Source organism: Gouania willdenowi, chromosome 3, assembly GCF_900634775.1.
Source record: "Gouania willdenowi chromosome 3, fGouWil2.1, whole genome shotgun sequence".
In the NCBI taxonomy this organism is placed as follows: domain Eukaryota; kingdom Metazoa; phylum Chordata; class Actinopteri; order Blenniiformes; family Gobiesocidae; genus Gouania; species Gouania willdenowi.
In genome coordinates, this window is record NC_041046.1 from 31742207 (window position 1) to 31755901 (window position 13695).

General features: G+C 35.9%; 1 protein-coding gene across 3 annotated transcripts; it reads left to right on the plus strand.

Annotated features, from left to right (window-relative positions):
• The first annotated feature begins 2824 nt into the window (after nucleotides 1-2824).
• On the plus strand, nucleotides 2825-10908 carry ca7 (carbonic anhydrase VII). Of its 3 annotated transcripts, XR_003673669.1 has the most exons (8): nucleotides 2825-2957; nucleotides 3894-4091; nucleotides 5997-6115; nucleotides 6218-6313; nucleotides 7559-7621; nucleotides 7702-7857; nucleotides 9255-9443; nucleotides 10236-10908. XR_003673669.1 is itself a non-coding variant. In XM_028442437.1 (7 exons), exons 1-7 carry the CDS (start codon nucleotides 2921-2923, stop codon nucleotides 9372-9374), a joined length of 789 nt encoding a protein of 262 aa, XP_028298238.1. In that variant the 5' UTR covers nucleotides 2825-2920; the 3' UTR covers nucleotides 9375-10908. The 3 variants fall into 3 exon arrangements, 2 of the variants coding, with proteins under 2 accessions (XP_028298238.1, XP_028298250.1); XM_028442437.1 differs by having other exon boundaries at nucleotides 9255-10908; XM_028442449.1 differs by lacking the exon at nucleotides 9255-9443.
• Nucleotides 10909-13695: the final 2787 nt, after the last annotated feature.

A 13695-nucleotide genomic window follows, 5' to 3' on the forward strand; every position in this document is an offset into this window, starting at 1 on the left:
TATGAAGAGAACAGTCTGTATTTATGAATAGGATTTCTGCTTTTTAGAGGCACATTTCACACTATTGCAACGCTCTGTTTTGTTTTTCCCAGTGATTATTACTAAAGGCTTGTTCTGTGCAGCATGAAGCTGTAAATAGTTGTATTTTCATATTTCAAATGACCAGAAGGCATCACACCAGTTTAAGTGACTATTTGAATAAAGTGACATCAAACAATCCAGGGTTTTGATTGGTCTATATCATCACAGGGGAATATTTACTACAGTATTTGTGTTTTTCATATTTGAATGCAAAGGTAAAGGTTTGGATATTTATCTCCAACTAACCTATTTTGTATCTCCATTTCAGTAGCTTCTTCTTGGGCCTATGATACGAATGTAGATAATTATTTCCTGGATTCATCTCCGTTAGCGGGCTTCAACTAACCAAACATTCCCTGTCAGAGAGAAGCTGTCCTACAAAGATCAATAACAACGCGCTTACGTTAAAGGTGCAGTCTGCAACTCTTATAAAAGTTACTTTTTGTCATATTTACTAAAGCTGTCACTATGTAAGGACAGCTTTACATTAAACTAGTAGTTTGTGTGTTAAAAAAAACAGACTCATTGAGTCCCCTCTGCTGCTCCTGCAGCCTTTGGCAGATAGCCAGAATGTGCCACGACCGAGCAAAAAGAACCAATCAGAGCCAGGATTGTGTTTGATGGACTGTCTTGACAGCTGTTGCTCACAGGCCCCGCCCCTTTCCCAGGGCTGGAGCACCGTCTTTTTTACAGGGTATGGTCTGGAGGAGTAGAAGATGGAATTGGTGACTTTTCTGCTTGAAGGGTAATTACTGCTGCTTGATTTACATTATGTTTGATTTGTAATTATTACACTTGAACTTTGTGGTGCATGTGGTGTTCATGTGCACACAGCAGCCTTCGTTTGAGCTGCTCTAAGTGACATCGTGTTGTTGCTGCTGCTGCTGAGGTGTGTGCACATAGAGAGAGAGAAGCGTTGCAGTAGTATGCTTTTAACAGTGCATGTTATATTACTGTGATGTTGCTGTCTGACTAACGTTAGCTTGTTAGCTCCTCTGTGGGAGGGACTTTGGAAAGTTTGGAGGCAGGGCAAGAGAGCAGCGGGGAGGGAGGGGGAGAGAGATCTGAGAGTTGCGGACTGCACCTTTAAACAAATTTGACTCAATCTCACAGCGAAAATGAACATTTAAAAGGTGGTTAAGTTAATAAAACTCTCTAAACTACACAATGCCTCTGTTGTTTCTCAGTGTAGTAGAGTTTATCACATGAGATCTCTGTGCACCCATGTACTGTAATTAAAACACCTGCTAGTTTAGCTTGTTAGCAGCTATGTTGCTAATGCTAAAGTGCCACTTTACACTCACTCACAGGGAAGAAACAGTTCAACAAGCAAGTATGGCAACACAGACTCAATTCATAAAAAGAACAACAATCTATCTGCCGGCATGATGTTAAAATAATAGAAATAATGTCTTTAGATGTGAGAAGTAGCTGTGTGCAGCATACATCATTCTAGTCTTGGGTTAGCCCCATGACACAAGCCTATGGAAACCTTAAAGTGGGAAGTAGTACATGTGTCTCACCACCAGAGGGAAACATTGTTTCCTTGACCTACGTTTTTTTTTTTTTTTTTAATATATTTTGATTTGATGTATTGTATATATTTGTATATTAATTTATTTCTCAAACATTAAAAGCAAAGTTGTTATGCAGAAAGCGTTGATTTGTTTTTTTTTAAAAAAAAAAAAAATAAATTAAAGTTCAGTTCACTTCAGTTGATTTGTTTGTTTCAGTCTCACAAAAATATTCAAACATAAATCACAATTTAAAAATCTGTGACTGAAACAGGCAGAAGCAAACATGCTTATATGCCCAACATGAATTATTAAATAAATGTAAATAAATAAAATGTTTAAACGTTCAATTTTTTCAAATAATACACACAAAAGAAATGCAAGCATTTAACAAGTATATTTGAGTTGCCTTTTGTCAAATAATGCTATATATATATATATATATATATATATATACACACAAACACACGTGTATTTTCTTTTCTATACAACATTTAACAAAGAACACAAAGAAATTTCTAATGCTTTACATCACTCGAAAATATATTGTGACATTTTCTTTTTGAAATTAATTAGTGTGTCACTCATTTTTATTTTATTTTTTTTATCAATAGTATTCCACAAATTAATCCCTAGCACAGACAGACATCTTTGTTTTGCTCCTACTCTTGAATTAATGAATTGCTTTTATCACCAACACTGCTGCTGCCACTGGCACTACATTCTATTTATTTAAGATGATAAGCATTTCCTCCTGCGAAGACCTTCGCTCTGCCAGGTTCTCCATTAATTGGTCATACGATGTAGTCTCCTCCCCCTTTCACGTGAACGCGCACGTAGAGAGGCTAAAAACACATGACTTAAATTAGCGTGTTGGGATCGACCGTCGTAAGACAGGGAATGTTTGGTTCGTTGAATCCCGTTGACGGAGATTAATCCAGAATATAATTATCTCGATTCGTAGCATAGGGGATTAAAAGTTTTGATTTAACAAATAATGGATGCGTGTATAATTCATTATGGTTTTAAAAGTGTGGCTCCCCAGAGTATCAAAGTACAATAAATTGTAAATATGTTAGTTTCAAACAAATGATTGCTATTAACTCGGTTGCTGCGTGATATTTAGGTCAAAATCAGTGTTTCACGTGCGTCGATCACAGCCAATCAGGATGAAGAATGTGTGCGTGCTGAGGGGGCGTGTCAAGGAGCAATAATTGCCCCTCCCTCCATTGGACGACACTTAAATCTCATCAACCGCAGCTGAGACTAATATCCATGTCCTTCCTTCACGTCCGCTGACGGACCTGAAGCCAGCGACCGGGACCATGACAGGGGACCACTGGGGCTATGGGGATGAGGACGGTAAGACACCACACATTGTGTCCCCGAAGGCAGCACCAGTGCCACCACCAGCACCAGTGCCAACCCTCGGTTATTCTAAGGCTTTGTTTCTTTTCTTCTCGTCCTGCAGTGTTCAACGTTAAGATGGCTGTTAATGCCAGATTAACCTTTTTCTTAAAGGCATGACCAATGTCCCTCTACCATTATGTCCCCCTGCCTCTAATCCCACCCTGAGTGGGAGGGAAACACAGTTTCATTAATGGACTGATGCTTAATTAAAATACAAGTTGCTTTATTTGTGTTTTGATTGTAATTTAGTTGAGTTAACTAAACGTTAGCTTAGTTAACATTTGTTTAGGAAAATGAGCCAGTCATATTTTTGTATTAATTACATTGATGCAATGATTTCATAAGCTTTAATAGAATTAAAATCAATAATAAACCCCCCCCCAAAAATTGTAATTGACCGGCTTTGAAATTTTGCAGTTATTTTTATTTGTTTTTTGTATTTTTGTTCTTTGTCATTATTTAAAAACATATTTTAATAACTTTTTTTAATTATTTTTTTTAGTGCCTGGTAAATTATAAAGGAAACCAATTGAGTAACACATTGCAAAAATGTCTTTCTGTTAGAAAGAAAATAAATAAACACTTGTTTTTTTTTGTTTTTGACTGAAAAATGATGGCTTGTTTTAAATAGGCTATGTATTTGATAAAATAAAGGAAAAAAAAAAAATATTTTCTTTAATTTTTATTTCTTATTGAAAATTAGGTATTTTTTTATTTCTTCTCCCAGTTATTGTACACACACAGGATTTGTAAATATCATTTTGAGTGTCCTTATTTGCCATCTTACACTGTCTTTGTCATTTTCTTGTATGTATGTTGCAAAGTAAAACAAAGGAAATAATAATAATGGACTAATTGTGTTTGTTCATCATGTCTGCCCTTGTTTAGGTCCTTCTGCATGGCATAAGAACTACCCTGTGGCCAAGGGGAACCGACAGTCCCCGATCGACATTATTCCTGAGGAAGTTTCACACGACACCAGTCTGGGTCCGATTATTGTAAACTATGACCAGTGCACCTCCCTTAACATTTCCAACAATGGCCACTCTGTAGTTGTGGAGTTTAACGATACAGATAACCGGTCAGGTAAGGGAAAACAAAATAAAAGGTGTCATGGTTGACATTTGCTCATAGCTTATCTAATAAAAACTCAACCTGGCACTTTACTACCTGCCAACAGTCATAAACAAGTTAAATGTAGACCATATCTTGTCAGACTTTGCTCAGTACGTTTTATTAAAAGCCTCTCCTCATGTCACTGTTTAGAGATAATCATTATCTGGTTCCTGTTGTGTTTACTCACTGTTTTAATGCTAACTTTACGCAAACATCTTGATATTTGGGGAAAAAAGTGCAAAACACATGCTTAGCTCAGGGTTTCCTATAAAATCCAATGATTATTCAGCTGCACTTCCAGAAAAGATACTTTTTGTGATCTCATGATGATGATATGCATTTTTATTGCTGGCTGATGCCATGGTAACTAGTACTAACTACTCTGTCATTACCATGCATGATAAGCTCAAAAATGGTGGTTATTTACCTCAGGCAGACAGAAAGCCAAAAAAAAAAACATCTTTGGAAGAAAAACAATATTTTTTTGTCCATAGTTCATGTTTGATACATTTCTAACTCATTAATGTGTAAATGCCATGATACAGGTTCATAACTTCCATAAAATCACTGCTATCTTATCTGATGCTTCATTATTGTGTTTTATTGTCACTATAAAGTGGTCTCTGCTCAGAGCTGCTATGTCATTAATCAATGGGTAATAATCATGATTTTTTTTTTAATATTTAATCAATGTTTAATTCTTTTTTGCGTTTGTTCTTTCTATGGAGAGGACTGCTATTTGTGCTATTTCAGTTCTGCATAGTGAATCTGCTCTGTCTTGACCCATTTGCTAAAAATGATGTCGGCAGTGTCGCAATGAATAACAATCACACAAAAGCAGTGTTTCCCAAACTCTTCACAGTCCTGTACTCCTTCAGACATTTAACCTGGAGCCATGCAACTTCTACTCCTGCACACTTCAAAAACATAATAATGTAATGCAGAGTTTTTTTTTTTTTTTTTTTTTTTTTAACCTTGGGGGCGTGACCCAATCTGGGGTCGCCTGGAATGTTTAATAATTTAGATGAATAAAACTACTGATTATTACACAGCAATTTTAAACAACGGTTTTCTATGCTTTCACTTTCTCAAATATAAATCTAGTTCAAATAAAATGCAGCATGAAAATATCTGAGCTGGTGCGTTTTGTTACTTTGTGCACCAAATGAATCATGGCAACAACAAACATGATCAAAAGCTAATTCTAGAAGTCTCTGGAGACGCAAAAAATGTGATATTAAAATGGCGTTGCGACCCAAAAAAGTTGGGAATCACTGATGTACAGTAAAATGTGTAGGTGACTTGTACCTATCCTGTTGAGGAATAATATATAATAATCTGTTACCATGTGTAGTCTTAAATCGGCTAATGTGTAATTTGTGGCAATGCATGGAGGCTCCTGACTGCTGGTCGATTTATATTCTAATTTCCAACTGTAATTTATTTATTTTTTTATTCATGTACCCCTTTCGACAATTTGCATATCCCTAGGGGTACCCGTACCCCACTTTGGGAACCTAGGCACTAAAGTGAACTATAAAGGTTTATTCCCAGAAAACCAGACACATTACACTATACTTTTAAGCCTGAGAATTGACAGAAATTAATTGGTAATGCTTTTTTTTTTTTTTTTTTTTTTTTTTTTTTTTTTGGGGGGGGGTTACATATTCGATTTTTGCGTGTCCAAGTTAGCATCGGTTCTGATCATTGTTGCAGCTGTTTTCTCTCAGCTATGAGTCTCTTGAATCTCTATTTGTGGTGTGTGTGTGTTTCCTCTGCTGACACTGAGATGCTTTGACACCCACACAGAGCTCAGGGTACATTAAATGTACCCTAAATCCCAAAGCTTTTTCGAGCATCTCTCGTCTCTTGCAGTGATTCAGGGAGGACCTCTGGAAAACCCTTACAGACTCAAACAGTTTCACTTTCACTGGGGAGGAAAGGGCTGTGAAGGCTCAGAGCACACTGTTGCAGGATATTGTTATGCATCGGAGGTCAGTAACAGCAGAAAGTAAATTATACACGTAACAAGCATTTTTTTTCTATCAGTCATGTACACAACAGTGTTTAAATGTACACTTTATATTTCTGTGTAGTTGCATTTAGTTCACTGGAATGCTGAGAAGTACAGGACATTTGGGGAGGCAGCAGCAGCTCCAGACGGGCTTGCTGTTCTTGGAATCTTCTTAGAGGTAAGATGAGTCTCCACAATCACATCCCATATCTTACATTTCTCTTGTATGATTTTTTTAACAACTTCTCAACAATAAATGTTTTAGACAACCTATCCTCTCATTGACTGTATATCTGGTTTTGTCAAACTGGACTCGAGTGATCTTTGCTTTTAACTTGTGATTATGTATTTATTGTTGTTGGTTCCTTTTTTGACTTGTGTTTTTGAAAAACACTTGTGAATAAAATTGTATTTGGCAAACAAACCGTTAACTATTGGTTGGGGTCCACTATTTAATTTCCAGGAATTAAAGTCAGGAATGATAACTAATATATTTCATCCAACTGTGGCAAAGTCCTAGTTTATACCGGGGAACATACATGTGCATTAAAAATGTGATGGTTTCTGATCTTTTCATTCATTCTACATCCGATTAAATTTGACCTGTTCTGAGGCAATAAATAAATGACAAGTTTATTATAAGATGGTCTAATGCTCTTAAAAAAAATCAATTTTAAAAATGTTTTCTTAAATTCTACTCGGTGGTATATGGTTGTTATGCCTCCCAGCCAGATAACAATAGTGTGAGATGAATTCCATCATTTAGTTTCCACCAACTCTCAAAAAACATGCAGCGAACATTGGTGACGTTCGAGCCTCTAAACGGATTTAAAGAGGAAATGCTTATGACGTTATGGTAATTTTTAGTTTGTCTCGCACCAATTTAAGAAATAAACAACAATTAAGTTGCACCGGACTACTGGTTTCACGTTTAAGCCTTAATCACATGGTCTGGATATTGCCAGTAATGATTTGCATGAATCATAGTCTGTTACTGTTGACTTTTCCTATGTTTTATCCCCGTAGTCGAGTCACAGGGGAAGACTTTAACAGTCAACTCCCTCAGTGTTGGAGTGGTGGAACACAGAAAGGAATGTGATATTTCTCTAATCTTTCTAATAATCTGTATTATGAATGCACTTTGTGCGCAACACACATCACCTGCCACACCCAGCATTTAAAGGGACTCTGCACTCTTGCAACACTACAGAGATTTATGATCAAACCCCTTTTTTTTGCATATGGACATCTGATTAGAAAACAGACAATTGATAGATGATGCTACTAGCTGAGAAACTGACAAAGATGGCTTTGTTGTTTTGGTTTTAACCCTACATTTTAAATGGGGGAAGAGAGAAACATTGCAGCTTATTCTGCAGGAGTCCTGGTATAACACGTGAATGACTGTACAATGTTTTGTCAGACAGGCGATGAGCACCGGTGGCTGCACACAATAACGGATGCTCTGTACATGGTGAAATTTAAGGTGATTCTTGAATATTCTATTCTTTATTACAACCATCATTTAGACAGTATTCTGACACTTTGCATTTGTTGGTGATGCAGGGAAGTGTCACGGATTTCAAGGGCTTCAACCCTCAGTGCCTCTTACCCAGCAGCCTGCACTACTGGACCTACCCGGGATCACTGACCACTCCGCCGCTGCATGAGAGCGTCGTCTGGATCGTCCTCCAAGAACCCATCACAGTGTCAGAAAAACAGGTGCCATCACAACTCGTTTCAATCTTGGTGCAAACCTTAACCGTTAGTTCACCTTTATTTTGTTCTCCATAAGAAGATCTCCCATGGTGCTAATTTAAGCACTGATTGCAACAAGAAATGAGCAATTTGATATGTTGATGGTTGGTCTCAGATTGTTTTACTTCTCACTGAAGTTGGATCTTTAATGTCTAACTTCCAGGTCACAGTATATCTTCTTAATTCATTTTTGAAGAATTATTTTGATCTAAATAAGGGAAACAGTCATTACATTGACACATGCACGTAGCTTTAAAAACATGTTAAATGTGTCACAGCAACGCTACAAAATGCATCTAGGACTTGTGTAAACATTAAAATACAAGGATGGCGAGAGAACAACTTATTGTTGTGATTCAGCAACAAATAAATGGTCTTCATTACTGTATCCAAGGAAACGATAACTATAATTATCTAGTGACATTCAAGGACACGTCCATCAATGGTAATGTAAAAAACAAGTGTTTTCAATAATGTTTATACTGCAGTAACTAAAGGAAAGGCACAGTTTACATTATATTGATTAGTGCCTTTTTTTTTCTTCTAAAGCATCAAGTCAATAATCTGATCTCTAGATCCACTTAATTCAGAGATGTTTGGTGTCGATGTGGTGCTAAATTTAGTGCAGAGAGCAACAATGAGCACTATTTAGAAGGAGCACCATACCTCTGTCTGTTGTATTTCATGAAGTCAAGTGTAAAAATGTTTTGTTTTTGATGGGTAAAGTTAGCTGGAACCTGAGACAACTGCTGCCAGCCTGTTGGTTAGTTCGGGGATTAGTGCTGGAGTAAACAGGTCGTAGTCGTGAACTATTCCTAAACCCTCCGCTGCAGCATTGCTGGTGTAGACCAATCAGCTCAGCTGGCTCCACAAACCTTAACTCCAGACGTCAAGCTTTTGATCCCCTCCAGCTGATCATCCTGATGAATGCATTGTTGGAAGGCTGCACGGCTTTAATTCAGAAATACTTGCATGGAGACCCCACAGTGAAAAATTTAAGTTGTACAACTTGGAACTTTTTTCATTTCCCCATGAAGATTAGCAAAAATAAAACTGCCAAAGGAAAACTTCACAAATAAAATATGAATAATTATAACAATTACAGGCTAACGCTTAACAGCTTTTACTCATGTTTCAAAATGGCAATGGTCTATTTAGCATTGTAATACAGTAATTTTAGTGTCTTGATGGCTATAATTCATGATATATTGATTCAAGTTGGTTTGTCTGTACTTTTTGTACTCTTTATTTAGATTACCATTGGCTCTGACCTTTTATTGACGTCTTAGTCTCCTATTTGCCTATCAAATGTTTTATAGAGCAAGTTGCTATTTATACTCTTCCTGGTTTCCCTAATGCAGCTGGGAAAGTTCCGAATGCTTCTGTTTACTGGAGAAGAAGAGGACGAGCGTATACGCATGGAAAACAACTTCAGGCCTCCTCAGCCTCTCAAAGGCAGGAAAGTGCGTTCGTCTAATTGACTGAAGTGATCTGACACTGCAGTGGACCAGATGTTTTTTTTCTTTCCAGACAGCAATGAATGCATTAATGTAAGCAAAAAAAGAAAATATAAGATGTAAATTACATCATTGCAATAGCATCAGGATGCAGTTCTTCCTCTCCTGGTCAGGAAGTTGTACGACAAGGATGAATTAAAGGAACCTGTCTCGAATTGGAATTGCAAGTTATATCAATATGATAGATTTAGTCGGGTAACTGTCTTTAAAAGTCATTGTTAAACAGTCACTTTTGCTCAAATGCTTTATAGTGACGTTATGATGTTGTACAGTGCAGTATTTTCTTCCTGTAAATCACTTCAGTGTCTAAGGCTCGTCTTTTAGACATGGCTCCAATACACATCTTTGAGGTGTTTTTAGTGCAAAAATAAAACAAAGAAAAACTGTTCAAAAACTACATAAAAAAAATGAAATAAATAAATCTGGGCCCTAATAAAAATACTGCCCCAGTATCAACAACCTGAATCCACATGGCTGTTCCCCATGGATTGTATTCAATTTTAAAATTGTGAGAAAAAAACCAACTTTGAATGTGTTTTTTGCACATATTTATGTTTATTGGTAATACTATAGATATATTTTATATACATGACTAGTGCAGGTTATTTTAACTGTTAAGTCCTTGTGCTGCACTAAATGCATAGATTATTGTTTGCCATAACCTGCAGCAGAATGAAACAGAATTAAAATGTCAAAGAAATTCCAATGACCGCTCAAGATAATTATCTGCATTAAATGACTTGTTTAGTATCAAAACAACCCCCCATTTTCTTGGTATATGGTTTGAAATATGCCTGTATGCTATTTTCATGTGTACCTCTACAGATATAATCAAGTGTTGCTAAGGCAACGATGGGGTACAACAGCAAGGAGCAAATCCCCCCCCCGCAGAGCGATTTCTGCAACTGCTTGTGCAGCCTTGTTCATCCCAACAGATCCCAGTTGATCCATCCTGTTGGTGGAAGATTCCCAGTCATTGAAGTCATGAGTTCTATTCTCAAATTCCTTTGTACCATGACTGTTTTAAAATGAGCAAATCTGAGATTTTAAGTGTGAGATATTGTTGATTATTTCTAAATTAAGTCCAACTACACTCAAAAATAATTAACTGGACCACTTCCAATCCTGTTTATGACACTGTACTGCTCAAAGTACAACATAGTGTTTGAGTTTCTACTATGCATAATATCCTAATAGTTTATTGCAGGTAACTGCACTTGCAATAATAAACTGATGCACAGTCCGCTTTGTAACTGCCTGACAGAGGCCTTGGTGCTGTAGATGAGTGACTTATGGCAGCTTTGTCTAATGCTGGCATCTTTGAAATGGAAGCACTGGGATTATCTGAATGCACACACAGAATATTTGTGATTGTGGTTTCACATTACCTGGGAAATAACGTTTGTAATTTGAGTTGTTTAAATATTGTTGTCTCTTTAAAGTTCTGTAATGTTTGCTGAATTAATAAAATGGATCAAATCAAGTCATTATTTTAAAATGTGTAAGTTCATTTATTAATGGGTTGTTTAATGTAAGTCTTTGCCTTGAACAGAAGCAGTTTCATGTGGTAAGGGAAAGTGAAACATGTACTCGGTATTTAGAATGAAGATAAATAAATGTTTAAACCCACTGATCTGAAGAAGGAAATAAATTTTAAAAAAAACAAAGACCTCAGGGTAATTAGTAGCCAGGTTGCACCCAAAGGGAACATGAACCAAACGGCATAAGATCAGAGGTGAAAGTAATAGATTACAAGTACTCAGGTTACTGTAATAGTTTAGTCTTTATTTGAAGGGACAAGTGCATAGATTAAGATCATTAAAGACAAAGATGTTCTACACCAGATTATAGCTAAACAGCTAGTTTACATCTGTAGTCCCTGGTTACCTGTATATAACATACAGTAAATTACAATAACTGAGTTGCGTTTATGGGTGAACTTTTTTAGTATATTTCAAAATCAGTAATTTTACTTGTCCTAAAATGTTTTAAAAGAAGTAATTACGTTTCTACACCCAACAGTTAAGTATTTTGTTTTAATGAATCGATGATCAAGGGACATTGTGAAACTACAGTAAATGACATTAGCAGACAATCATTGCATCCCATCATAGCTGGCCACTTAGATTAAACGTAATGCAGTGTTAAAACAGCATTAAATGGAGGTAATGTTCTTAGTTTTAGAGTCCATAAATATATCTATACTTAAAGCCTGATCATTTATTTTGAATTGAATTCATTGGTGTTATTTTATTTAAACATTTTGACAAACATTTTATTTTATACAGTTGCCTTTGGAAAATAAATTGGGTTCTAAATGTGGTAGATTTGTTCTGAAGTTTATACATGAGTTGTTTACTGTATGCAAGGGAACCACAAATAATTGTGGGGGGTGAAAGTAACTGGTAATTTTTACTTTGAGTACTATTTGAGTTTTTACTTGTACTTAAGTAGGAGGAAATCGTTCATAAAATACTCGAGTGGTAACAGTACTTTTGTCAGTACTTTTTACACCTCTGCATAAGATGGACTGATCAGTTATTCAATCACAGGTTTTACTTTCTCTGCCCTGTAGGGGGCAGTGTCCACCACATTTAAAAGCCTGCTTTGTTTATTTAAACAGAAATGACATTAACATTGTGATACATCATAGGTTTGTCATACATATAATCATGTTTGTACAAAGTGAACGAGGATTAAGTTGTGTGAGACTGCAGAAGAATAATGACCAGAAATGTATGTATTTATTTATTTTTTTTAAATGTGTTTCTTTTGGCTTCAGCAGCACTTGACCTTGTCTGTGTCTCTCCTCCATCACCTCTGAAACCAGATGATGCATTACCACTTCAGGTTTCATTTGCACTTGTTTCCTGTGGAAAACCCAGTTTACATGTATTGACTAAAGACTTAAAGGGAGTGTGCATGGTATATTTCACACACATTCCTAAACAAGCTTTCTAAATGGTATCATTAATAAGATTGAAAACACCTGAGCTGCCACATCATACACCGTGCAATCGATGCACTATGAAATAAGATATTACAGTCAGGCCCCAGGAATAGATGCAGTCACATGTATTTTTAGCACCAGGGTATCTTCTTGCCTGTTCATGTGATTTATTATTATTTATAGATCATTGAGAAATACAATCCCGGAAGTATCGGGTCGATGAGAAAACTAATGGTCAAATGAATATAAAGGAGAGAAATAATACACAAAATTCTATTTAATTGTGATTAAACCATATCATGGTAATTCTGTGGATCTTTAAAGATACCTTCAAGATGTGAATAAAACCACGTCATGTATGAGAATCTTTATCAATGTAATAGTACAATTTATTGTGACAAACACCAAAAATTCAGTATGTGTACACCTGGGTTACTTGGAAGCATTTCTGATTTTAACCATAATGAGTCATTTCATATGCAACACCAGACATGTTTTCTACCCATTGGCAATAAACAGCACTAATGGGAAAAAAATAAATAATAATATTGTTGTCTTATTTAACTACAAAATCATTCAACGGGTTGAAGGTTGTTAAACCTAAAATCAAATATTTAAGCTAAAATCAAATATTTAAGCTAAAATCAAATATTTAAGCTAAAATCAAATATTTAAGCTAATATCATCCTTGGTGTGAAATGGATGTTTGACATCTGAAGACGATTGATATTTAGTCATAGAACGTCAGAGAACAAGGCACACACGTACTCGATGGAAATAAAGATCTGTTCTAAATCGTATTAAAACTTTACCGTTTGACATTTATGAGCTACTGTGGCTCTTGCTACACAGAAGCATTCATTACATGTAAACAGTATATAAATAAAATAATACTAAAGGAGTGATGAGGTTATAACAACCTGTCATTTGAAGAGAAGGAAAAGTCCTGTTTCGGCTTCAACTTCATCCTTTTTGGGAGTTTGTTTGGCTTCTAACTTTTCATTTATTTGGACTTTTCACATTTGACTAAACTGTAATTTTACTCCTAGTAAGCTCTTCATATGGGCAGGGATGGAGCAGTGATTTTAAAAGTGAGGGTGTTCTAAGAATGGGGCAACCGTCGACTCTTTAGTTCATTAACTTTAGTTTATTACATTAATTTACAAAATAGATAGATAAAGCTGTTAAGTCAGTGATACTCAACATGTGGCTCTTTATGTTTTAATTGTAAATATTATTATCCCAGAAAAACTTAAAAGGGGCCATTTTGCAACTTTCTTTGTCCCATTTTTGCCCTTTTTTTTTTTTTTTTTTTAAAAAAAAAAGACACTTTTT